At 64.3% G+C, this 24,743-nt stretch overlaps 1 protein-coding gene across 16 annotated transcripts in view; it reads right to left on the reverse strand.

Annotated features, from left to right (window-relative positions):
- BRSK2 (BR serine/threonine kinase 2) overlaps positions 1–24,484 on the reverse strand; it is a 69,725-nt gene extending 45,241 nt beyond the window's left edge. For all 16 annotated transcript variants that reach the window (XR_004730828.3, XR_013523622.1, XR_013523621.1 and 13 more), the window contains exon 1: positions 24,008–24,484. Coding sequence is in view for 10 of the 16 variants with exons in the window: in XM_035263817.3 (XP_035119708.1) it covers positions 24,008–24,098 (91 nt within the window). In the remaining 6 variants the exon portion in view is untranslated. The remainder of the gene's footprint in view (positions 1–24,007) is intronic.
- Between the last annotated feature and the right edge of the window lie 259 nt (positions 24,485–24,743).

A 24,743-nucleotide genomic window follows, 5' to 3' on the forward strand; every position in this document is an offset into this window, starting at 1 on the left:
GAAGGACACCCGAATTCTACATGCAGTCAGCAAAAGCTGGGGAAACGCGCTGCACTGGGACTCACTCGAGGGGCACGGGAGCCTGAAAACCCATTCTTACAACAGCATCTCTAGAAGGCAGATCCTGCAGAACGGCGCGGGCACTGTGGACGCGCCACCCAAGGAAACAGAATGCACAATGCCCGCGGTCCATGGGCAGGGCTTCCGGGCTGTGCGGCTGGAAGGCCGTCCCCGAGTCCTCAGCTCAGGGTCCCTCATGCTCTTAACCGTTACTGACTGAATCAAAGCACTTCAGTTTCCGTGTTTTTAATCTGCCAACATGATTGCACTTGAAATCGAAACAGAAATTTTACAAACAGATCCCTCCCCTCCCCCTGCCCTAGCTTGGGCAGGCCCAGGCCCTGGCCACCGGGAAGGTCCCCGTGCGCCAGGTGTGGCGTGGGGTTGCCGGGAGCAATCACGAACTTGGCTCAGTGCCTGGTTCCTGTGCCTACTGGCAATGGACTCAAACTCTCCACTTCTCCCAGTCTGAAAAACTGAAGTCACAGAACAGAACCGCCAGGGACACTCGCATGCCCAAAGCTGGGAGCTCCAGCCTTCCCCATGGCTGCCCTCCCAGGAGACAGTGGCCAAAGGGGCTGTGGGGAAGCCCCACGCAACAGAAGGGACAGAAGGAACGGCCACTCCAAGCTCTCCGCCAGGACCGCCCTGTGGGCAGCGCGCAGGTGACAGCTTCCTCCAAGCCACCAAATTCTATGGAGGGAAGTGAGGGACCCGAGGGGGTGGGGCATGCCCCGGGCAGACAGGGGTGCCAGGCTTCCAGCGGGGAACAGGGCTGCCCTTTCCGTGGGGACTTAAAAAGCCCCAATGAGACCAAGTAAAACTGGTTCCAATGAGAAAGTCTGGCAGCTCCTCAGTTAGACGTAACCCGGATGCCGCGGCTCCAGCCTGTGGTCCCAGCTACTCAGGAGTCTTAGGCGGGAGAATCACTTGAACCCAGGAGGCGGAGGTGGCAGTGAGCTGAGATCTCGACATTGCATTCTTGGGAGACAGAGGGACACTAAGTCTTACAAAAAACAAAACAGAAAACGCCATTTCCCAAACTCACTCCCTCCTCGGCCTAAGTTCCAAGCAATGGCTGCCTGTAAAGCTGTACGTGAGCGGCCGTGCCGTTCCTCAGCTCCCGATGAACCCGGGTTCCACGCAGTTCATCCTGGGACCCTGGTGATGTGGACTCTGGGCAGAGGGAAGTTTCTAGCACCCTGAGATCCCGGGAGCACGGTGGGGAGTGGCATCCCCAGCCTCAAGCTGCCACGGGGCGTGGAGACAGCTGTCCAGACGGAGAAGCAGCCTGGTAACTCCCAGGCTGACCGCCCCCTGCCTGGCCTGTGGAGATTCCCATAAACCACTGATCAATGGCAACTTTGGGGGGTGATGTTTCTGACCAGGGCACATCTTGGTCCATACAGGAAAATTCGAATATCTTTACATTTTAAGGTAAGCTCTTCTTTCCAAATTAATAAATGATCGTTTTAAAACTAAGGAGCAGATAGAGAAAATGCAGTGACCCCCGGGATCACGTGATTATTCCAGGTCTACAGTGAAGAGAGTGAGGAAGCAGCCGGCGCTACAGGTCCAGTGTGGGAGGCGCCCGTGCTCCTCGGGGTGGAAGGCAGGGCTGGGAGCTGGGCTGCCCCTGCTGTGAGGCAGCAGCCTCTACCCGTCTCCACCTGAGCCCTAACCCCTAGCTGCTCCTGGCTCTGGGGCCACTGATGCCACCAGAGGCGGCAGGAGGGGCTGATGGGGTGGGGGTGCCAGGTGCCACCTCCCTGGGCTCAGCTCTGGACCCACCTCCTGGCTCCCCCAGTTCTAACCAGGCCCCACCGTGGACCTGCGTGCTCAGGGTCAGAGGGTGGTGGGCAGTGCAGGGAGCCCAGGTCACACAGCTCAGCTCTGGGCACAAAGACCCCAGGCACCCATGCCCACTTCTTTCTTGGCTTGGGGAAGTTCTAGGGAGCTGGGTGCCAGGGCCCGTGTGGGCTGTGGGGCTCCCAGGAGGGCGTAAGGCCAGGGCACAGCCTGGGCACAGTGCCCCTCCTGCTGCAGAGACTCCATGGCCAGGGCGCTTAGGCTGGACAGAGACCACCAGGCCCTGCAGGAGGCTCTGGCATGGGAGAGGGAGGGTCCCTTTCCTTGGTCCAGGGGCACCACCTCTAGGACTCTCCTAGTGGCCCCTGAAAACGGCTGCAGAGATGGGAGGGCTGGGCCAGAGGCAGGGTCCCTGGGCTGACCCAAGTGGATGGTGGGGTCAGAGCACACCACACCGGAGGGGCCGTCCCCAGGGGACGTCTGGGAGGTGGAAGCCCCCAGGGGAGCTCATGGCAGCTAAACATCTGACTGGCTTAAGCCAGAGATCCCAGCTTAGGTATAAGCTGGGCCATGGGATGGACAGATACCCACTCTAGCCCCTGCCCAGCCCTATCCTCCTCAGGAGCTGGGGTTCTGAACATGGGTTCACAGACGAACGTGCCAGGGCCCAGGGTGCTGGGGCAGCGCCTGCAGTGGGTCCCTCCCGTCCACCCCTCAGGCCTGCAGCCATCAGGGTGGGTGCGCACAGTAGGCCGGGGGGCCCTGCCCCTGGGGAGGGAGTGCCACTGCTGTGCCCTGGGCCAGAGACCCGACCAGCCTGGGACATGGGGTAGCTCTGGCAGCCAGGGCACCGTCGCTCACTCCCAGCAGGCAGGAGGGGCCCATCTGGGCTGGGGCTGCCATATCTGACCCCCCAGCTACTGTCCCTGGCCCGGAAAAGGTTTTCCCATGGACGCCCCAGCTCTGCTGGGCCCCTCCCGCCACTGGACCCTGGCCTGACCCCCAAGCCACTGTCCCTGACCCAACATTTTCTGAGGACACCCACTCACTCATCCCTGCCCACCAAAGAGCCCAGACTTCACCCACCGCACCGCTGCCAATAAGGCCAGTGACTGAGAACATTCCCCACAGCCAGAGGATGGGGAGGGTGAGACCAGGGCCCGTATGCCAGGCAGGCCGGTGGGCAGGAGTCTCCCCCCCACAGAGGGGCAGGCAGCGCCAGCATGGGAGCCGTCCAGGCAGGTGCAGCCCGGTGGGTGCTGGCGAGGTTTTCCAGTCCCTGCCGTGGCTGCAATCTTCCCTCACGCATGTGTGTAAGCACACACGGGGCCCAGGCAGCCACGGTGTGAACGGCACCTGCTGGCCAGGCTGTGGGCAGAGCCAGGTCTGGCCTCGAGGAAGGTGGCGGTGCAGCTGGAGCAGCTGTGGGCCAGGAGTGTGACCAGCTGGCACTCTGCGACACGTGCTCCCTCCCCTGCCCACCGCTGGGCCAGGCCTGGGCTCTCCTGGGGAGCTGAGGGAGGAAGGGCAGGATGCAGGGCCTGCGGGGACATGCCCATCGGCTGGGGTGGCCCTCAGGGCTCACAGGGTGAGGCTGGTGCCCTGCTAGGCCCCCTCCCCAAACTAAAGCCAGATGGGGCAGAACCCTGCCCTCTGCTCAGGCACCACCTTCAGGGCCCCAGCCAGGCAGCCCATGGCGGGCACTAACACTTCCCACCTGCTGCTGTGGCCCGGGAGCAAGGCTGTGAGGAAGGAAGCTCAGGGCTCGTCCAGAGCCCACCCTCCCTTCAGCACGGCTGGCTGGGTGTCCAGAGAGGAGGGACACAGCTGGCCCAAGGCTAGAGCCCCCACCCACGCCCCTGAGGATCCCCAGCTGGTCTCCAAACCTGGGCTGCCTCCTCCAAAGCCCGCCCCCTCCTCCTTCCTGCCAACCTCCATGTGTTGCCATGGTGATGGGAGCAGAAAAGGCAGGCGCAAGCTGCTCTCCCCGCCCCCGCTCCGGCCCCCTCAGACGGGCCGCGGGCCAGAGCCCCCACCCCAGCCTGCAAGGGCCCTGGCCTCTGAGGCTGGGAACACCCACCTTCTGCACAAAAGGCCCCTTGAAGCCCCTCCCACCAAGGAGCTGCGGCAGCTCCTCCTCAGGCCCCGCCACGGTAGTCTGGGTGGTCCCTGCTGTGTCCTGATGACCAGGGCCCCTCTGTGGCCTTCTCAACCAGAAGGGGTGTCCCCCCAGCCCCCCAGAATGGAGGACCAGCCTCCCCCACAGCCCCACCTTAGGCAGGCAAGGGCTTCTGAAGGTGGGGGTCAGGCAGTGCTGGCTCAGGCAGGGCCACGGGTGTGCCTGAGTGGGTGACCAGCCCTGGGGTACATCATGTGAACCCCTGCACCCGCTGCCCCCAAATCCACTCCCGAGGACCAGAGAACCGAATGAGGACGAAAGCAGTGCCCTGTGTTCTGAGCAGGGCCTTTGAAGCACCCGGGTCTGCAGGCCCAGCACCCAGCACACGCAGCAGCGCCAATGCGCCCGGCACTTTCACGATGCGCCTCCAAACATGGACTCTGCGACTGTCACCGCTCTGTGAGGCCAGTGACACAAACCCTCCAAACACGGATCTGCCACTGCGGCAGCTCTGCGGGGCAGATGCCGTGAGCACCCTGCCACCATGCAGGGCTCTCCCCTCTGCTTTTGGAGCCACCAGTGTGCTCAGAAAACCTGTCTCCAGCAGGATCCCCATCTCGGCAGCTCCCCAAGCTCTGTCGAGGTGTGAGTGACACACGACACCAGCCCGAATGTAAAGCAGCACGAGCTGGCGGCTGACAGAACTGACACCACCAAAAGTGTCCCCGTGCCCTTTATACCCACACCTGCCACAGCCACGAACAGAATCACACAGCACAGACGTCAACCTCCCCACACCTGCCACAGCCACGAACAGAACCACACGGCACAGACATCAACCTCCCCACACCTGCCACAGCCACGAACAGAACCACACGGCACAGACGTCAACCTCCCCACACCTGCCACAGCCACGAACAGAACCACACGGCACAGACATCAACCTCCCCACACCTGCCACAGCCACGAACAGAACCACACGGCACAGACGTCAACCTCCCCACACCTGCCACAGCCACAGCAGTGTCTCTGTCTCTACACAGTGCCTTCTCTACAGCACCCACGAACAGAACCACACGGCACAGACGTCAACCCCCGCAGATGCCATGCAGCTTCCAAGGAGACACGGAAGTGACTCAAAACCCCGGCACATCCTGAGCAGGGCAGCCCAGGTGAACTAGGGGAAACAGCCCTTTGCATGTAAAATGCGCCGATCAGTTCCTTGCAAAACCACCAACGCCCCAGCTGTCTTAAACAAACCAAGGACAGGTAATTCAGGAAGGAAACACGAGTCTCAAGAGAAACACGAATGACACACCTGTGCGAAGGAGCGCCCATCCCACTGCCCAAGAAGCACAACCCAGCATGGGGAGACGGGCACCAGCTGCCCGTCTACAGCCCCAGCCCAGCCCCAGGCAGCAAGGGCGAGCGAGATAACTGGGGCAGAGCAAAGAACCAGAGTGGGAACTGCAGGCCCAGAGGAAAGCCAGCAGCATCCCTCTGGGGTCAGACAGCATACACAAATGTTACACACACCACTGTAGAGGCAAACGCACTCCTGCACAGGCGCACATGTACACACCCCTGCTCAGGCAGATACACAACACCCCCCTGCAAGGGCGGACATGTACACACCTCTGCACAGGCAGATACACAACACCCCCCTGCACAGGCGGACATGTACACACCTCTGCAGAGGCGGATATGTACACAACCCTGCACAGGCAGATACACAATACCCCCCTGCACAGGCAGACACGCACACCCCTGCACAGGCAGAAACACCCCTGCACAGACAGACACGCTCCTGCAAAGGCAGAGACACACACATCCCTGCACAGGCAGACACGCACACACACCCCTGCACATACATGCACACATACCCCTGCACAGATAGACATGCATACCCCTGCACAGGTAGACACACAGCCCTGCACAGGCAGACACACACACACCCCTGCACAGGCGGACATGCACACACACCCCTGCACATACACACACACCTGCACAGGCAGACGTGCACACACACCTGCAGAGGCACAGACCACTGCACAGGCAGACACACACACCCCTGCACAGGCGGACATGCACACACACCCCTGCACATACACACACACCTGCACAGGCAGATGGGCACACACACCTGCAGAGGCACAGACCACTGCACAGGCAGACACACACACCCCTGCACAGGCGGACATGCACACACACCCCTGCACATACACACACACCTGCACAGGCAGATGGGCACACACACCTGCAGAGGCACAGACCACTGCACAGGCAGACACACACACACCCCTGCACAGGCGGACATGCACACACACCCCTGCACATACACACACCCCTGCATGGGCAGATACGCACACCTGCACAAGCAGACGTGCACACATACAGATGTGCACACACACCTGCACCCCCACCAGACTCTCAGATCTAGAAGGGACCCAGAGGGAGGGTTCTGAGGGTCTTCGGGGAATTCAGACTATTGTCAGGATGGCAGCCACAGGGGTGTCTTGAGTCCAGGCCTTGGACCGGCCCAGGGAGGGGCCACAGCGCTTGGGCGACTCCTGGGAAGAAAGGGGGCCCTTGGCACAGGCTTCAGCCTCAGGATACCTCCAGTCTGGTGGCCACTGTGTGGAGACCCCCACCTCACACAGCCTTCTCACCAGTTCTCCCACAGCAGCTGTCCTGGGACTGGAAACTGGACTCCTGGGGTGGATGGTGACCTGGGACCCTGGACTCCACCCTCCCCAAAGCCAGGGGCTCTGAGCAGGATCAGCAGGAGTTGGACAGATGCCTGGGACATGAGTGTGGGGCTGCAGGGGCTGCTGGACACAGAAAGGGGAACTGGCCAGGTGGCCAAGAGGAGGCCCCAGCAGTGGGAGTATGGGTCCTAGGAAGCGGCGGAGGGAGACCGGTGCCTGAGGCACCGCCCCGTGCTCCCCAGGCCATGACTCACAGACCACCCCAGGGAGAACAGAGGATGGACTGCAGGGGGCACAGGGCCCAAAGGTGGATTCTGCAGTGGAAGGACCTGGGACCAGGAACCCCTCCGCTGGGAAGTGATGGAGGAGGCGCCCGGGCAGCCCCTGCCCCCTCTAGCTGGAGGGCAGGAGACCTGGTAGCCTTCTCTGGAGGGCACACTGGGCAAACAGAGCAGCAAACAGCCCCTCCCCGCCGTGTCCGCCCCACACTCCGGGAAAGCCCTCTGCACAGGCAGGAACCCCATCCCGGCGGAGCCAGATAATCGCATTACACTTTTATTAACTGGTTTCCACAATTCAATGCTGTGAAACCAGCCCAGTGAAGTATTTTTACTGAACCCTACAGCTATTTGGCGATCCAGTCTCTGAACTTGGTGTCCTAGTTGAGGGGGGATGACCACGCTGCTAGACCCCCTGGCAGAGCTGGGGCCTGAGGAACCGCAGGAAGGAGGAGGTCTCCTGGGGGCCAGCAATTCCCTTGAAGGTCATGTGGGGCAGGGGGCAGGGACAAGGGCCTGGGAAGGGAGGTCCATGCAGGGAAGATGAGGGTGATGCTGTGGCCAAGGGTCAGATGTGAGAAGCCCCCCAGGTGGACTCTGTGGGGCCAGGAACACACTTCCAGTGTGGACACTGCAGTGTGAACAGAGGGGCACAGGTGGCAGCAGGGCCCTCTGCAGGCAGTGGGGCTGGAGTGGACACAGCAGAGGTGGCCAGCGGGATCCAGTCAGAGTCAGTGACTCACACCAGGCTCAGAGAGGGCTGGGTGGGAAGGAGACAGCAGATGCAGGGGAGCCATGCAGAAACCGCGGCAGCAGCCACAGTAGCAGCCACCACAGCAACCACCACCGCAGCCATCACCATAGCCATCACCACAGCAGCCACCACAGCAGCCACCGCAGCAGCCACCACTGCAGCAGCCACTGCAGCAGCCACCACTGCAACCACCACTGTAGCCATCACCACAGCAGCCATCACCACAGCCACTACCACAGCAGCCACCACAGCAACCACCACAGCAGCCACCACAGCAACCACCGCAGCAGCCACCACAGCAGCCACCGCAGCCACCACCACAGCAGCCACCACCATAGCCATCACCACAGCAGCCACCACCACAGCAGCCACCACAGCAGCCACCACAGCAACCACCGCAGCAGCCACCATAGCCACCACTGCAGCAGCCACCACCGTAGCCATCACCACAGCAGCCATCACCACAGCCACCACCACAGCAGCCACCACAGCAACCACAGCAGCCACCACAGCAACCACCGCAGCAGCCACAGCAGCCACCACAGCAGCCACCGCAGCAACCACCGCAGCAGCCACCACAGCAGCCACCGCAGCAGCCACCGCAGCAACCACCACTGCAGCCACTGCAGCCACCACCACAGCAGCCACCGCAGCAACCACCGCAGAAGCCACCACAGTAGCCACCACCGTAGCCATCACCACAGCAGCCACCACAGCAGCCACCACCACAGCAGCCACCGCAGCAACCACCGCAGAAGCCACCACAGCAACCACCACAGCAGCCACCACCGTAGCCATCACCACAGCAGCCATCACCACAGCAGCCACTGCAGCAGCCACCACCGTAGCCATCACCACAGCAGCCACCACAGCCGTCTGCTCTGAGGCCTGCAGCTCCCTCCACTCTGCACCTGCCGGGCTCCACCCTCGGCAGCCCAGGGAACTGCTACCAGGTTGCTGTGGTGACGTTGGGGCTGCCTTCCCTAGGAAACCCCCAGATCCTCCGCCTGTCATTCCGGGTGCAGGCAGACAAGGATGCACAGACCTGCTGGCACAGATGAACGTGCACACACAGGCGGGCATGCACACACCTGCATATACAGACATGCCCCCCCACACACACACTAACAGGTATGCAGGCACACATGGTTGTACAGACATGCACACGCCCACACACAAACCTCAGCACCCTCCTGGAGGCAGCAGACACCTGGCCTCCCCACCTCAGGCCCCTGGGGCTCCTCTTTTCCAAGCTGCAGGCTGACACCTGCCAGCCCCTCCCCAAGCCCAGCAGTGGCCCAGTGACAACTCCACTCCCGCCCCCTCCAGAAGCACATCCAGCAGGGATCCAAGTGCTAGACGCAGTTGTCCTTGCCTCCGAGGGCCTCCTCATGCCAGTTCTATGAGGCCCATCTTGAGAGCCTGGGGCCCCTCAGTGGCATCCTTGGCAGCGGTTTGGGGCCACGCCCCTCCCGTGTTGCCAAACACTAGCTCCCCTCACCCCACGTGTAATCTGCCAAGATCTCTGGGGTCCTGAGTGGCAGGGACAGCCCAGACATGCTCAGTTATCTTCTAAGAAGCGGCCTCTGGTGGCCGGGCAGGGAGGGGAAGAAAAGTCTGGGGGGAGGGCAGGCAGGAGGAGGTGCTGGCCAAGGACACCCTGACCTCATCGGGGGTATAGGCAACAAACAAGACGGGGAGGAGCTGGGGCAGAGTCAGGAGGGTCCTGTCTCTGTATCTTGGGTGGGTTTAGGAACCTGTGGGGTTTGGGGGGTCTGGGAAGGCTGGGGATGGAATGGCACAGGTGCGGGGCAGGGTCTGACGTACAGGAGGGGCGCCTGGGGCTGAAACACTCTGCAAAGGGTGCAAGGCCTGCGGGGCCAAGGAGCAGGGACTGGATGGGGTCACCACCATGAAGGCAGGCAGGCAGGCAAGACCCAGCGCCAGAGGTGTGGGCCAGTGGCTGGGGCCACACTCGGGAAAGAACGGACCTCCCCGCCCCAGCACAACCTTCTCTGGCCTGAGCCCAACCACTCTTCACCCATTTTCCTGGCTCAACCCTGGGTCCTCAAAGCCTGGGAACAGAGGCCAAAGCCAAGCCTGTGCCCTCAGGGGGAGTTGGGGCCACAGGTCAGTCCCCCATCCCAGATACCTGGATAGGACAGGGTATGTCTTCCTAGAGGACGGCGCTGGGGCTGGCAGCTCACCACCTATACCTGCAGATGCTGGCTGCCGGCATTCCCTATGACCCCAACTCCTCAACTATGAAGCAGCGGGGCTGCCACAAACTCCACCAACAGTCCTGAGTCTCGAGAGCCACAGAGAGCAAGCTGGGCAAGGGCTGGCACCCACCCTCCCACCCCAGCCGGAACTTGGGGCTCTAGAAGCAACAGAGACTCCAGCCCCAACTGGGGAAGGGCGGAGGGTCCCAGGCAGAGGGCTGGGAGGACAGCGTCCAAGTTCCCCAGCCCACCAGCTGGCCCAGGGCTGCGGATGAGGCAGCCTGGCCCAGGTCACTCCCAAGACCACTCCCTGGGTGACTGATCTCCCTGGGGCTGCACTGGATGCTGCTGGGCCCCTCAGCCAACCCCCTGAACTGCCAGAGAGGGAGGCCCACACACGTGCCTGCCTGCCAGGACATGGGCGTGGTGAGGACTGGAGAGGGACTCCACACAGGGCCCTGAGGACACCACCCTCCGACAGGGTGGGAGTGCTGACCATGCCCCCTCCCCGAGCCTGCCCATGCTGGAGGAGCCACCACCACAGAGGTAATCTCCAGAGTGTGGTAAGAATAGAGCTGCTTAGCAGGCAGCTGGCGGCTTGCAGGAGGGGCAGAGAGGGGAGAGGCAGGAGCTGAAGGCCCACGCCCATGACTCCCACCCTCCCAAACATCAGCATCTGTCTCTGAGTGCCTTGTGGTCTGAGGCAGGGGCCACATCAGGACCAGGGCAGGGCAACCATCTCTCCGCCTCCGCCCTCACATGGCTGGTACTTCGGCTGATGGCCAGGGAGGGGCTGCGCAGATGGCTTCCCCGAGGGCCCCTCCTCATCCCAACCTCCACCGGGTACCAGGACAGGGACGGAAGGGAAGGCAGAGCAACGGCAAGGATCAGGAGGGGTGCAACACTCAGCCTATGGGACATCCATCCTGGGAGGCTGAGGAAGAGGGACGCCTGGCTGGGACAACGACCCCCTCCTGTGACCACTCCTGAGAGGAGATGTGATGGGAAGACAGGGTCAGGGAGGGGGCAGCACTGAGGACACGGGGCTTAGAGACGGGAGTGGAATGCAGAGGAGTGAGGCCCAGGCAGGGAGCCAGCTTCCCCCACCCAGATCCGTCGGCACCTGTGGGCAGCTGAGGCAGGCGGGGGCAATGGGGAGGGCAGTGGCATCACAGGATGGCCTCGGGGCCAAGTCTCCCACCTCCTGGGGCCAGGCTGGAGGTGCTGTGTCCCCACACTGGATCTGCGGGACAGGGAGAGGGTGCTGGCTCTGGAAGCTTCCGCCAGACAGACTTGAATCCTGCTCACACATCACTAGTCCCTGACCTGCAGCTGTGGCCTGGCTTAGAGGGGTAGGAAGAGGGGTGGGAGGGAGCTAGGACACCTGTCATGGTCCCAGAATCCTAGCAGAGCCAGGCAGGCCCCTCTAAGGAACAGGCAGACAGATCTGAAGACACAAAGCTTCCTGGAAGGTCCTAGCAGGTGAGCGAGGCCCAGGAGCAGGGCAGGGGCTTGGGCGCAACTCCAGGCCAGGCCCCGCCCGTGTACCCCTTCTGACCCGGCCTGCTCTGTGTGCCCCTTCTGCTGGGCCTGCTGTCTCCCATCCCAGCCCTGCAATGCCACAGCCCTGGGCCATGCAGAAGGGCCTGGAGCCTGGCCGCCCGCCTCCCTGCACGGGCAAACAGTGTTTTCCCGCTGGATGCCTGGCTCTCCCCAGTCACTCTCAGCACAGGCCCTGGGGGCTCAGTTTATCCAACACCACCCAAAGCCTACTTCTGTCCCCCCAGCACAGGGTCCACAGGCCACCAGCAGCACACCAGGTGCCCCAACAGCACTGTTACCCAGCACCAGAAGGTGAGGGACCTACCAGGGCTGCCAGACGACACCCAGCTGGGGTGATGGGAGCTCAGGTCACACTGTCGGAGGTGGGGTGTCGATTACCTCCTTTCCCACCAGACAGCCAGCTCCAACCACCAGGGCCCCTCCTCCCCTGCCCCCTGCACATCCCATAAGCCTGGGGGTTTCTGCAGTGCGGCCCCAAGTGGAAGGAGGAGTGGGCGCTGAGGCCAGGAGCCCAGGACCCTAGGTCCGAGAGCAGCCTTCAGCTCCAACGCCCAGCACTAGCAGGGACGCCGGCAGAGAGGACCCCATGGTGACCAGTGAGCCAGTGATGTTGTGGCCTGCGGTAAGGGGTGGCTGCCTTGCACACCCTGCCACACACGGCAGCCTCCATCCTGGGCTGGGGGATGACTGCCATGTACCCTCCAGCAGGCAAGGCCCATCCCAGCCCCATCCCAGCAGGCAGTGCACCTGCCCCGGGGGTATAGCAGGTCCCCGAAGGACGAGGCCCCACAATGGCTGACCCCGCAGGCAGCCTGTGGGATGGGGAGGGGAGAGCAGGCCCCCGAAGGACGAGGCCCCACGATGGCTGACCCCAAAGGCAGCCTGTGGGATGAGGGGGGAGAGCAGGCCCCCGAAGGACGAGGCCCCACGATGGCTGACCCCGAAGGCAGCCTGTGGGAAGGGGAGGGGAGAGCAGGTCCCCAAAGGACAAGGCCCCACGATGGCTGACCCCGCAGGCAGCCTGTGGGATGGGGGCTCAGCACCCTGTGGGTGAGGGGCCAGGAAGATGCCTGCAGCCAGGCACCTCCCCCCATGGTGACCCTCAAAGCCCCCTCGGGCTCTGCCCATCCTCCCGCCCGTGCCATCTGCAAACGCCCTCGCCTGCCCTGGCTTTTGCTGGAGACGGCGCTCATCTGTGCCACTTCATGATTAGTCACAAATCCCCAGGGATTTGGGGTTTAGGGTCAAAAAACATCCAGGCTGATCTGAACCCTCCCTCTTCTCAGAGGCAGTCACAACCCCTTGCTCCATCTGCCAAGCTCAGTGCCCGTCCCACCTCTGCTGGGGGCTGGGCTCCCAAGGCCCATTCCCTCCCCGTGGTCAGCTGCCTGACTCCCTCTTCCTTTTCTGTCCTGGCCCCCCCCCAGTACCCAGGCAGGGTCCAATGAGGCCCTAGAGGACCCTCTCCTGTGTGTGGGGAGCTCCAGGGAGACGATGTCCCTCACCCACCAGGAGGAGTCGGGAGGGTTGGCTGGGCTGGTGAGTCTCTGGAGGAGGATGGGGCAGCCAGAGGTTACACCCAGCACCACCCACAGGGCTCAGGCTTGGACAAAGCACAGCTGGGGGTGGCCTAGAGCTGGACTTGCAGAGGTAGCTCCTCCACCCACGCTCATCTGCCTCCAAGGATGCCTTCTCAAACTCCTGCAAGTCACCCACCCTCAGGCCACAGGAGCCCCAAAATAAGGTGACTCTCGGGAGTTTGTCACAAAGGGCTCCTGGGAGTGAGATCCAGGGTACATGGACCAGACCCCACCCCAGCCTGCTGTGCCCATCCCGCCTCAAGGGGCTCCGACATCCACTACCTCTGGAGAACACAGGTCAGGCCACCCAGACTTTCCTGGGCAGCTCTGTGCTGCTCCCCGGCACCCACACCCAGGGGCACCTGCAGCCCTGAAGGGCCCTGGCCCTCCCTCTCCCCACAAGTTAAAGACTGACAGACCCTGGCAGGTCGCAAGCGGTGGGTCCGGGGTTCTGCTTGGGCCCCAGGGCTGGGGGACTGGCCAGGGACGTGCCAAGTATATTCCATTTCCCCCTGCCCCTCCTCAGCACAGAATCAGAGACCCGCCACTGGGGACAGGTTTGGGACTTTGCCAAAAACCTCCGACCCTCACACATCCCTTTCCAGCAGCAGCTGGGCTATGAGGACCGAGTGCCGACGCATGTGTGCTCAGGGGGCAGCAGCTACAGACTTCAGCACAGCTGGTGCTGGACAGCTCCCGGGGCCTCCCGCCTCCGGAACAGGCGCAGGGCCCATTCCTCTGCCCGAAAAGTCGAGAGCTCCCTGCTGCATCCCCAGGGTCTGCTCCAGGCAATGCAGCACTGCAGGGGCCTCCGTGCCACCCACGGCTTGCCGCCCCCTTCCCTGGAGACCAGAGAGGACAGGCAGGGGCTGTGCCAGCCGCTGGCATGGGCCTTCAGGGGCTCCATGCAGCCTGCAGGACACGGGGCTGCTGGCCCAGGAGTGACGTCCCCCTGCTCCAGGAACATACTCAGGGGTATGCAGGCCCTGGCCCTGGGTCTCCTGAGTGCCCCCAGATCGTGCAGAAAGGTGTCGGGGGCTGGAAGAGTAACCTATTCTTCCAGGTTGTGACAATCCCGGCCAGACAGACTCACCATGACATGCAGGCACATCCGGGAGAGCACCCATACCCCAAGTGTGAGCCCCGCCTCACAGACGCCGGGCAGCAAATCCCAAAATACAGACGCACGAGGGCAGCCAGGCATCAGCTGCTCACGGTGAGGCGACGCTGGGGCGCGTGCTGACGAAGGACACAGGCCAGGCACCTTGGCAGGGCAGCCCCATGAAGCCTGGAGCCTCGAGGCCTGTGGAGCAGGCAGGGCCTCCCCGCGGCTGCAGCTCTGTGACCAGCTCCACCAGTTTCATCTGCTGGTCTTCCCCGAGTGCCCAACAGTGACCGTCCTGACATTCACGTGGCCTGAGTGGAAGGAGCCCCCATGCCCTGTGCTGAGCGCAGCAGGAATGGAAGGAAGGAGGGTCACACAGCCCTGCCACCGGCAGCTGCTGGGCCAGAGGAGCGGACGCCATAGGGTCCCAGCACCACAAGGAGCCTGGAGAGGGCCACAGGTTGACGGGGAGGATGCCTTCCTCATGCTTGAGGGCCGCCCAGCCTCGCATGTGGAGCCCGGCAGAGCCCCAGGCCCTGGGCCGGCTCCTCATCTGCACCCCTCCCAGGACGAGAGCATCCGGGGTGAACGGCCACAGGGCCCAGGTAGAGCCACTGGGTCCTCCACTACCTGCCCCCACCACAGAGAACAGAACTGACGGGGCCCCATTCCTCCCACGTGATGTCTACCCTGAGACCACCTGCACGTGTATGGCATGCAGGGAACATTCTAGAACACGTGTCCCGAGGCAGGCCAGGACGTCTTGCTGTCCCCATGCCTGGCCTGGTACTGGCAGCGTTCGGCACCCAGGAAGGATGTGGACGGGCAGAAGATGGACCCAGAGCCGCCACACAGGATCAGAGGTCATATAAGAGGAGGCCACCGCCACCCCAGCTCTCCAAGTGGGGCCCCCAACCAGCGTCAGCACCACCTGGAAACTTCTAAGAGATGCACAGCCCACCCCAAGCCCGGGCCTCCGGGGAATGCTGAGGCTCAGGGCCCCTGGGAGCAGCCCCAGCCATGGACGGGGTGAGAGCCTGAGTCCACAGCCCCGGCAGAGCCCAGTGTCTGCCCGGCTCCTGCTGCAGAGACACTGGGCTGGCAGCAGAGGCCCAGGCCTGAGAAACGTTCCTTTAAAGTCACAATCCCCGTGTCTGACTGGCTTCCTGCCGGTTTCTAGAAGGCAGTGCTGATTTCTCAGGGTGATAATTGCCCTTAGGTTTTCAAGAGCTTCTCTGTTCTCCTTGCACACCAAATGTTTGCAATAAACAAGGCCTGGGACTATTTTGGAACAACGGAGGTGGGGGCGTCACTGGCTGCTGCAGGCAGTGCTCACCAGGCTTGGGGTGCTCTCCTCTGCTCTCGTGTGAAAATGCCAGGACCTGGAACACACCCTCCACCCCAGAGAAGCCTCAGGAACCACAGGGCTGGGGCTCAGCTGCCGCACCCCAGGGTGCCAAGGACAAAGGAAGCTGGGCCCGACAGCACCAGGGAACGGGGTCAGGCCCCAAACTCTGCCTCCCAGGTACCCGAAATCCCTCATGCACACCTGACAGAAGTCAGGGCCATGGCAGGTGGTGTGAGATGTGTCTGGGGTCACTGCCAGCATCGGGACGGGACAGAACAAGCCCCTCACCAGCCCAGAGCCCTGGGGGTGCAAGCCGCCAGCTTGAGCCAGAGGGACAGTGTGGCCCTGGTGTTCCCAGCTGGCCGGCCCGGCTTTGCCACAATCCCTGTCATGGCTCGCCGCTGCCACCCCCACCAGGGAGAACTCCACAAAAATTCCAGAAGCTGGGGGAGGGCAGCAGAGTGATGTCGTCTGAGCTGCTTCTCCCCACCTCCGGTGCCCTGACCCACAAGCCACCCTGCTGCTCGGCTCTGTCCTGAGGGTGACGCAGGCCCCAGCGGCGCAACCCCCCGGCACCACCCACCGTCCTGCCCACACCACTTCACAGGGACACTGAGGCAGGGACTCAGGTGACCACTCAGCTACCATTGGCAACCGAGTACCCTGGAGGGGCCCTGCCCACAACAGGGAGCACAAGAACATCCTGGCCAGAGACCCCAGTCACAACAGCTCTGTGGCTCTGGCCTGGGGCAGGGCTGCCTGCCAGCTCCTTCCTGGCTGGAGGTGCCTGCGTGCTGTGCCGTGGAAGGGAAGGACCACTCTGCACCCCCTGCAAACCTTGTGTGCAAGAAGCCACCAGGGGGCTGGCAGGGGGACCCAAGCACCCTGGGCACCACGGGATGAAAGCCAGGGCGGCTGTGGGTGAGAAGGGCCAGCCTCCGCCCCAGACACCAAAAGCAAGCAAAGCGGCTGGGGGGCTCCAGGGGACCCCACACTTCTCCTGGCAGCTACCAAGGACCATGTTACACCCAGGGTCCATCACAGATGAGCAGTAGCGGGGCTTGAGCATGGGGACCAGGGCTGCTCAGGGCACCTGAGGGCCACACCACCAGGGTCCACAGCCTGATCCTCTCTGGCCACCCCAGGTCTCTGAGAAGCCAGCTTGGGGTTGCCACTCCAACCCCTGCACCCCCAGTGGGGCACTGGGTGCCAAGGTGCCGGACACAGCCACCCTGGGCAGGGCCCTTCCCGGGGTGGGCACCACACTGTATCACCTCCGTCTGGTGCGAGATAACTCTCGGCCCAGGGTGGTGATGTCACCCCCATGCAGGGAGCCAGCCAATCAGGGACCCAGGCCAGCCCCAACCAGGCAGCAGGGTGAGCAGCATATTCAGGGTGCCAGAACCTGGGGCCTGAAGCCAGCTGTGCAGAGGGGCCTTCCCTCGGCATGGAGGGCCACCAGACACTGCCTCCCGGCCCTGTTTCTGACCCCTTTTCCCATACGAGGGGTTACGTGGGGACTCCCAGGCCAAGCCACCCACAGAGGCCACATTCCTGGCCAGGCAGGCTCCCCGTGTGCCTGCAAATCATCCATGGCTCTGAGCCTCAGCCCAACTCACAGCCGCCCCTCTGAATCACAGGACCACGCAGGCAGCTATCCAGGCGCCCTCCCGCCTCTGCCCAGGGCCGGGAAGGCCAGCCTCCCCTCCGGAGCCCTGAACTCCAGCTTGAGCCCAGCAGGCAATGATGGCACCAATGCCCTGGGCACCTTCAACCCCCTCAGGCCAAGGTGCCCAGGACTCCCACTGGCCCTACCCAGCCCCAGCCCCAGACCAGCCCAGAAGCGTCTGTTCCCCTCACCCTAGCACCACGAGACTGCCATGGCCCCCAGGAAAGGCAGCTCTGTCCTCACAGGCTGGCACCCCCAGGGCAGACAGGACCCGAGCTCAGCGCAAGGACACAGCACCTAATGAAGAGTCCGGTGCCCAGTGAGATGCATGATGACCGATGGGACCTCGTCATCTGCCAGTGTTGGTGCTGTCACTCTCCAGGGCTGAGGGAGAAGCCAGGCCCAGCCTGCAGCCTGGGCCCCTGGGCTAGAGCAGCGCAGGGAGGCCCGGGCCTCCATGGGCCCAGGGACTAAAAGCAGAAAGAGCCCAGGAAAACGAGGAGTTTATCTTTAACAGCCGGACTTTGGGGAGTGCTGCTCTGTGGGTGGGGCCCAGCTCCCAGCTGCTGGGCCCAGAACACTGGCCCCTCAGAGGCGGTGGAACAAGGCCTGGACCAGGCGGGCCAGGCCCTGAAAGGCAGCCGCCTGCCACAATCCCTGCTTTGTCCCTGCGGCCTCGGCCCCAGCCCAGCCTCCATCTTGTCCAGAGCCCTAGGCAGCTGGCTCAGGGTAGCTTAACCCGGCGGGCATCCCTGGGGTGAGGCCTTAGAGAGGCCTGCGAGCAGCTCGGTCAGCCGGGGCTAGGACCTGGGGCTCAAGGCTGACACAGGGGCCAAACCTAGAGGTGAAAACAGGGCTGCCCCTTGGACGAGGGCTCTGTCCCAGCACCGGGTGCCATGGACATCCTGCAGAGCTCGGGGCAGCAGAGGACCAGCCGCGTCAGCCCCACGGGGCCTGACAGATGCTAGTCTGTGCCCCCCTGCCCAGCACCATGTTTCCAGCCACTGGAACCAGCACAAGCTCCATGGAAACCCCATTCTGCACACAGGGGCCCCAAGGCGCCAGTCCCTCTGCTCCCTAGGGGCCAGGGCTTAGCTGGGCTGTCCAGAGCTGAGGGCGGGGTGCAGCATGGCATGGTGACACCCCACAGTGCCACGAGGCCTACGAGCCAGGCACAGCCCACACAGGCGGGTGCTGGCAGCCAACAGTCACGGGGACCAGCCCCCTCCTCTCCTGGTGCCGGCCACCCGGCAGGGCTGCTGACTTTGCAGACAGGCTACCCTCCCCAGGTGCCCGAGAAGCCGGTCTGTGCCCATGAGGCCTGGAAGGCACAGGAGCCCTCAAACAAGGACCAGCAGGTGTCGGCGAAGGAGCCTTCCCAACAGCTCCTCACGAGCGCCAGTGGCAGGCGGGCTGATGTGGCCCACTCAGGCTGTTCCCAGGGACCAGGGTCTGATCTGCCCTTGGGCCAGCCTGGGGGTCTCCTGTCTGTTCCAAGGCACCCAGAGCGCCAGGGCAGGTGAGGCTGTGATGAGAGAGCCCCTGTGTCACTCCACAGACGACCCTGGGAGTGAGAACGAGGGGAGCTCGCTCAGGCCCGGGGCCAGGAGCCTATCCCAGCAACCCTGGTGTCCTGGGGTAGACACCTTGCTGGCCCCATGAAGTCCTCAAGGCAGCTGGGAGGGAAGAGAGATCAGGTCCAGGGAGTGGGGGTCCACACACACTGCTGCAGCCACAAGACACTCCCAGCCACCCTCAGAGCAAGGGAGGGGCCCTGGTCACCTCGGCAGCCAGTGATGGGCGGGACCCAGAGTCCCTGGAGCTTCGGTGGCGGGCAGAAGCCTCGGCCCTTGGGAGCAGCCCCAGCTGGACCCGCGTGAGACCTTGAAGCCCAGAGCCAACCTCAAGTCACAGCCCAGACCCCACGCTCCCCAGTGGTTCTGGATACAACTCCCCACTTGGGTAGATGGCGGGGCAGGCGGGCAGCGGCCACAGTGACTCTGGAAGGCCCTCCCTGGCATGACTGGGAGCAGGGACACAGCCTGGTCCTGAGGCTTCCACCTCCAGGAAATCCACAGCGTGGACTGAATGCACTCAGCAGAGCCGGTCAGCACAGTCAGGGCTGGGCAGTACCCTCTGCCCAGCGTGTCTTTTCCAGCCATTGCCAGTGAAAAGGCAAGGAGAGCCATGTCAACGGGGACACACACACACCAGAGGTGCCTGAGGCCACTGAGGGCAGGGACAGGACATGGGCCTAGGACTCCTGTCCCCACCTGGGGGAACCGCCTGTCCTCACCACCGGGAGCCTCTGTGCCAAGGGCCCTGACAGGGACACTCAGGCCAGCTCTCAGCTGGGAAGGGGGCTCCCTGCGGAGGGCCTGCAGGGCGGAAGAGGCCGAGGCAGCATCCTGAAGCCTCCACCCTGCCGCAGTCACTGGGGTGGCACCCAGTAATGCTGAATGGGCCTTTCCAGGGTCCTTGTGGGGAGGTCTGTGAAGTCCACGCCGGCTCCCCAGGCTCTGTGCACGGTGCCCTGAGAACCAATCATGGCCCATCCTGAGATCTGGACTTGTGGAAGCCCCATGCGGGGCAGATAAGGGGTTCAAGCCTCAGGCAGCGGCTGCCCTGACAGAACAGCTGGGGTCAGATGGCCAGGGCCTGACAAGGGGTGGGGAGGTCACAGAATTTCAGGGGTCTCACAAGCCACACAGCCAGGGCCTGATTGGTGGGGGGGGCAGGGCACAGAATCTCAGGGGTCTCACAGCAGAGTCACATGGCCAGGGCCTGATGTTGGGGGGAGGGGGACACAGAATCTTGGGGGTCTCACAGCAAGTCACATGGCCAGGACCTGATGTAAAGGTGGGGGGCACAGAATCTCAGGAGTCTCACAAGTCACATGGCCAGGGCCTGATGCGGGGGGAGGGGGGCACAGAATCTTGGGGGGGGGGTCTCACAGCAGAGTCACATGGCCAGGGCCTGATGTTGGGGGGAGGGGGACACAGAATCTTGGGGGTCTCACAGCAAGTCACATGGCCAGGACCTGATGTAAAGGTGGGGGGGCACAGAATCTCAGGAGTCTCACAAGTCACATGGCCAGGGCCTGATGCGGGGGGAGGGGGGCACAGAATCTTGGGGGGGTCTCACAGCAGAGTCACATGGCCAGGGCCTAATGTTGGGGGGAGGGGGACACAGAATCTTGGGGGTCTCACAGCAAGTCACATGGCCAGGGACTGATGTTGAGGGGGGCACAGAATCTCAGGGGTCTCACAAGTCACACGGCCAGGGCCTGACGCGGGGTGGGGCACAGAATCCCCACAGCGGACACCCCACAGTGAGTCCAACTCCATGGCTGGGGAGGCCGCGGGGTCCTGTCTGCCCACGTGCTCTCTGGGCTCAGCCCTGCATGGCACTCTTGTAGGACCCCTTGGCCACCAGCCCATCTCCAAGACCCATCTCCAGGGCCCCGCACACCACAGCCAATCACGGCCCATCCTGCTCAATGTTCTAAACCAACCCCATCCCAGGTCAGCTGCCCTCCCCTCCACATCTGCCTCCAGCTCCTGGGCCTGGGGTCACTCCCAGGGCCTCCCCAGCACAGGCTCTCTCTCCCCTCACCTGTTCCATCTCACTGGCTTCTCCCACCCCAGGAACCCCTCCTCCCCCCCCCGCCCGGCAGCCACCAGGGCTCAGTCCTCCCAAGGACTGATGAGAACTTGGAGGGGATGTCCTGGGTCCCTGGAAGCCTCTGGCCCTCCCCTGCCCCACAGCAGGTGACCCTGCCAGGTGAGCTGCAGGGAAGCCCCTATTCCAATCTCCTCTCCTTGGCTACCTGGCGGAAGAGCGCTGTCCCGTTCACCTTTCTTCTCCCGCCCCTGGACAGAGCCCAAAGGCGGGCCCCTCATGGTCCTGTGCAGCCCCACCCCAAGAACAGCTCCAAGGGCCCGAGGGCCTCTAGCTCCTCCCAAGGGGCCCTCCCAGGCCTCCCAGGTGGGAGCTGAGCCCAGGTCTGGGTAGAAGGTGCCCTGCTTGGCGTACTGATGGGGCAGTGGACGAGGGTCCCCCACCCACTCAACACTCCCTCCTGGACCCATGCGCCCCAACTCAGAGCATGAGTCACACCCTCCGGCCTCCACAGTGCCGTCACTGGCAGGGACTGTGTCCCGGCATTGCCGCAGGGGCCCAGCCCAAACAAGGCTACAAAAGCCTTTCTCAGCCCCGAGAAAAGCTGGGGCGGCACCTTTGCAGGTGGGTTCCCACCTGACCTCAGCCTACATCCCCCCAAGTCTCCACCAGAAACCACCTCGTGTGTCCGGCGAGGAGGTTTCTGCAGCTGCTCTGCGCTCTGAGGGCTGCGCCTGGGGCCTAGCTCAGGCAGTGAGACCACAGGAGGCAATTCCCACAGCCACCACGGCCATGCAGGACGCACGGACACAACAAGCCAGGTGGGCACTGTACAGGTGAGACCATGGAGCACTCCCACCAAAAGGCACAGGAAGACAGCTGACCAGACCCTGCAGAGCCTAGACAGGCATCCCCAGGCCCCAGGAGAGGGACGCTGCATGGTCTCACCTCTGCACACAAGGGCAGGTTTCAGAACACATCTGTGGCCCACCTTCCAACAGGCCTAGCTTGGCTCAGCCGCCTGGCGTTAGGGCTCTTGTGGCAAAGCAAGGCTTATGGCCACTGACCACCTCCCCCTCAGGGGCCACCTAGAGTCAGCAGCTCCCACTTCCAGGGACTTGAGCAGGGGAGAAGAGATGAACAGAGAGGGCCAAACCAACAAGCTGCCAGCCACCGACGTGGGGAAGGGGCTGGAGTCACGTCCACACCAATGGCCCCCAAGCCAGGCCTCCACAGCTCTCCTGTGGCCAGGTCCCGGCAGGATCAGACCGTCCTGGGGGTGGCAGCAGCAGCAGGAAGCCCAGCCTTCTGTTCTCCCACAGAGGTCTCCTGGCAGGCAGCCTATCTCTCTCCTGGGCGTGGGACTGGCAGCTCTCCTGGCATCTGGTACCAAGTGGCCCAGCGCACACACATGGGGCCCCACGTCCACCCAACTCCTGGTGACCCTCAGCTGTAGCAGTGGGAAGACGCATGGAAATGGTGGCCTTTTCCAGGGCCCTCCCGGCGATGCGCTAGCACTGTGCCAGTCAGAATTGGGAAAGAGGGGGCCTCTTTGTGCACACCCCCCCACACAGCTGTTTTCTAAACATCTCTCTCAGCACGTTGTAGACACAGACAGCCCATCCTTTTGTATTCATTACTGTTAATTACAGTGGAAACCTCCCGTAATTAACCCGCCACCATAACTCCGTGAAGAGTGGAGAGCAGCCCTACCCACGGCCCCGGCACAGCACTGCACGTCACTCACAGGCGGAGGCTTCCTTATCATAACGTTTTATTGAGACCGTAATTAGATTACCTTCCTGACTCCCGCATCTTGCTGCCCTGGGCCCTCCCTTCACCAAGGATTTCACACACTACGGTTGTTCTTTCTGGGAAAGACGAGAATCTTAAACTCAGGTGGACACTGGCTGAATGCCACCTCCTCCTCCAACCCGGGCCGCAGCACCCAGACTGCCCAGGCCCTGCCCTGTGCCAGGAGCCCATCATGCCGTGGTGGGTGGGGAAAGGCCGTGCACCCAGGTGAGGCGGCTCCCTTGAACCCTGAGCCCCGCCGAAAGCCCTTCCTGCAGTCCTGCCATAGTTACATCACAGCCGCGGCCCTCCCCCAAGAGCCTGGCCCACTTTCCTTCCCAACACCACCTCCCAGCTCCTCCTCTGTGCAGCCGTGAGGGGCTGAGCCTCCACCCTGCGCCAGCGCCCTCCTCCTCCTTCCCTCCACCCCTGCCTGCCCGGGTCTGAGAACTTCTCGGATTGGAAGGGAGAGGCAGTGCCATGGGACCTCGGGGACACCAAGAGACGGGCCGGTCGTGGGAGAAGAAAGAAAATGGCTGAGCCCCAGCTTCCACAAAGGCGACTCTGTGAACGCGCCTGGAGGATCAGATGAGGGGCTGGCCGAACCCAACGGGCCGCGGAGAGCCGGCCGCAGGCGAGGGTGGCCGGGCTTGCCTCTGGCCTGGGTTGGGTCTCGCAGGGACCCGCCTGTCCCCCAGAACGACAGTCGGGCCCAACCGGGAATCCCCCTCCACCGCCAGGCCGCGGGGTCACTCCACGGGCCAGGCCCCACGCACTTCTGTGCCAGCAACCGCAGCCTCTCCCTCCCCCGGGGGAGTGCGGGTCACAGACGCTCCGCCCGCCCGAGCCCAGCCGCGTCAGGCGCTGTCCAGCCCTCTGCGGGTCCCGCGCTCTCCCGCCCCCACCGCGGAGGAAGCTCGGGCCTGCCCGGCGGCCCCGGCGCGCGGAGGTGGGAGTCCCGCCGGGGGCGCAGCTGCTCGGGCAGCACGCCTATTAGCGCGGCCGCGGCAGACGGCAGATGGGCGCCCGCGCGGCCCCCTCCTCCCGCGGCACAATGGGCCCGGCCGCCGGGGCGCACAATGCGGCCCGGGCCGCGCACCTGCAGCCGGGCCCTAGGGGCACCGGTAGGGGCCGGGCCCGTGCGCCCCCGTCCGCCCGCGCGCCCCGCGCCGCGCCGCGTGTCCTTGGGCCGCGCCCGGCCGACCGCAGCGAAGCGGCCTGCGGGGTCCGCGGCGAATCCCGGGCGCGCGGGCGGACGGGGGCGCACGGGCCGCCCATTGTTCGCGGCCGGGCCTCCCCCGGGCGCCCCCCGCCCCCGCCGCGCGCCGGCCGCGCCGCCTCCCCGGCCCCGGCCCCGGCCCCGGCCCGCGCACGCACCTGTCTGCCCCTTGCCCAGCGTCTTCTCCAGCCGGTAGGGCCCCACATACTGCGCGTGCTGCGCGCCGCCGTCCTTCCCCGTCGATGTCATCGCTCCCGGGCCCGGCGCCGGCCAGGGGCGCCCGGGCGCGCGGGCAGGGAGGGGCCGCCCAGCGTCCGCCCGCGTTCGCCGAGCGCCGTCCGCGCCGACCGCACCGGGGCGCCCCTGCGGGCCCCGCCGCTCCGCGCCGCCCGCGTCCGCCCGCGCCGCCGCCCCCCGCGTCCGCTCCGACGCGGCAGTCCAAGGCCCGGCCCGCGGCGACGCCTCCGCCTGGTCGAGAGGACAGGGCGGGCGGGGGCACCTGGCTTCTGCCGCCGCCGCCGCCGAGGCCCGCGCCCCGCGCCCCGTACCCCGCGCCCCGTACCCCGCGCCCCCAGCGCACGCCCGTCCGCGGCCGCGCAGCCGAGCCGAGCCGAGCCGGGCCGAGCCGCGCAACTGAGCCGAACAGCCGAGCGCGGCAGCCGAGCCGAGCCGAATGGAGCCGAGCCGAGCCGAGCCGCGTAGCTGAGCCGAACGGCCGAGTCCCGCAGCCGAGCCGAGCCGAACGGAGCCGAGCCGCTCAGCCGAGCCGAACAGCCGAGCCGAACAGCCGAGCCCAGCAGAACTGAGGGGAGCCGAGCCGAGCCCGGCCGCGCCACAGAGCCGAGCGGACCCGAGCCTGTGCGAACGCAGCGCGCTGCGGTGGCCGCGGCAAGC

This window comes from Callithrix jacchus, chromosome 10 (genome assembly GCF_049354715.1).
Source record: "Callithrix jacchus isolate 240 chromosome 10, calJac240_pri, whole genome shotgun sequence".
In the NCBI taxonomy this organism is placed as follows: Eukaryota; Metazoa; Chordata; class Mammalia; order Primates; family Cebidae; genus Callithrix; species Callithrix jacchus.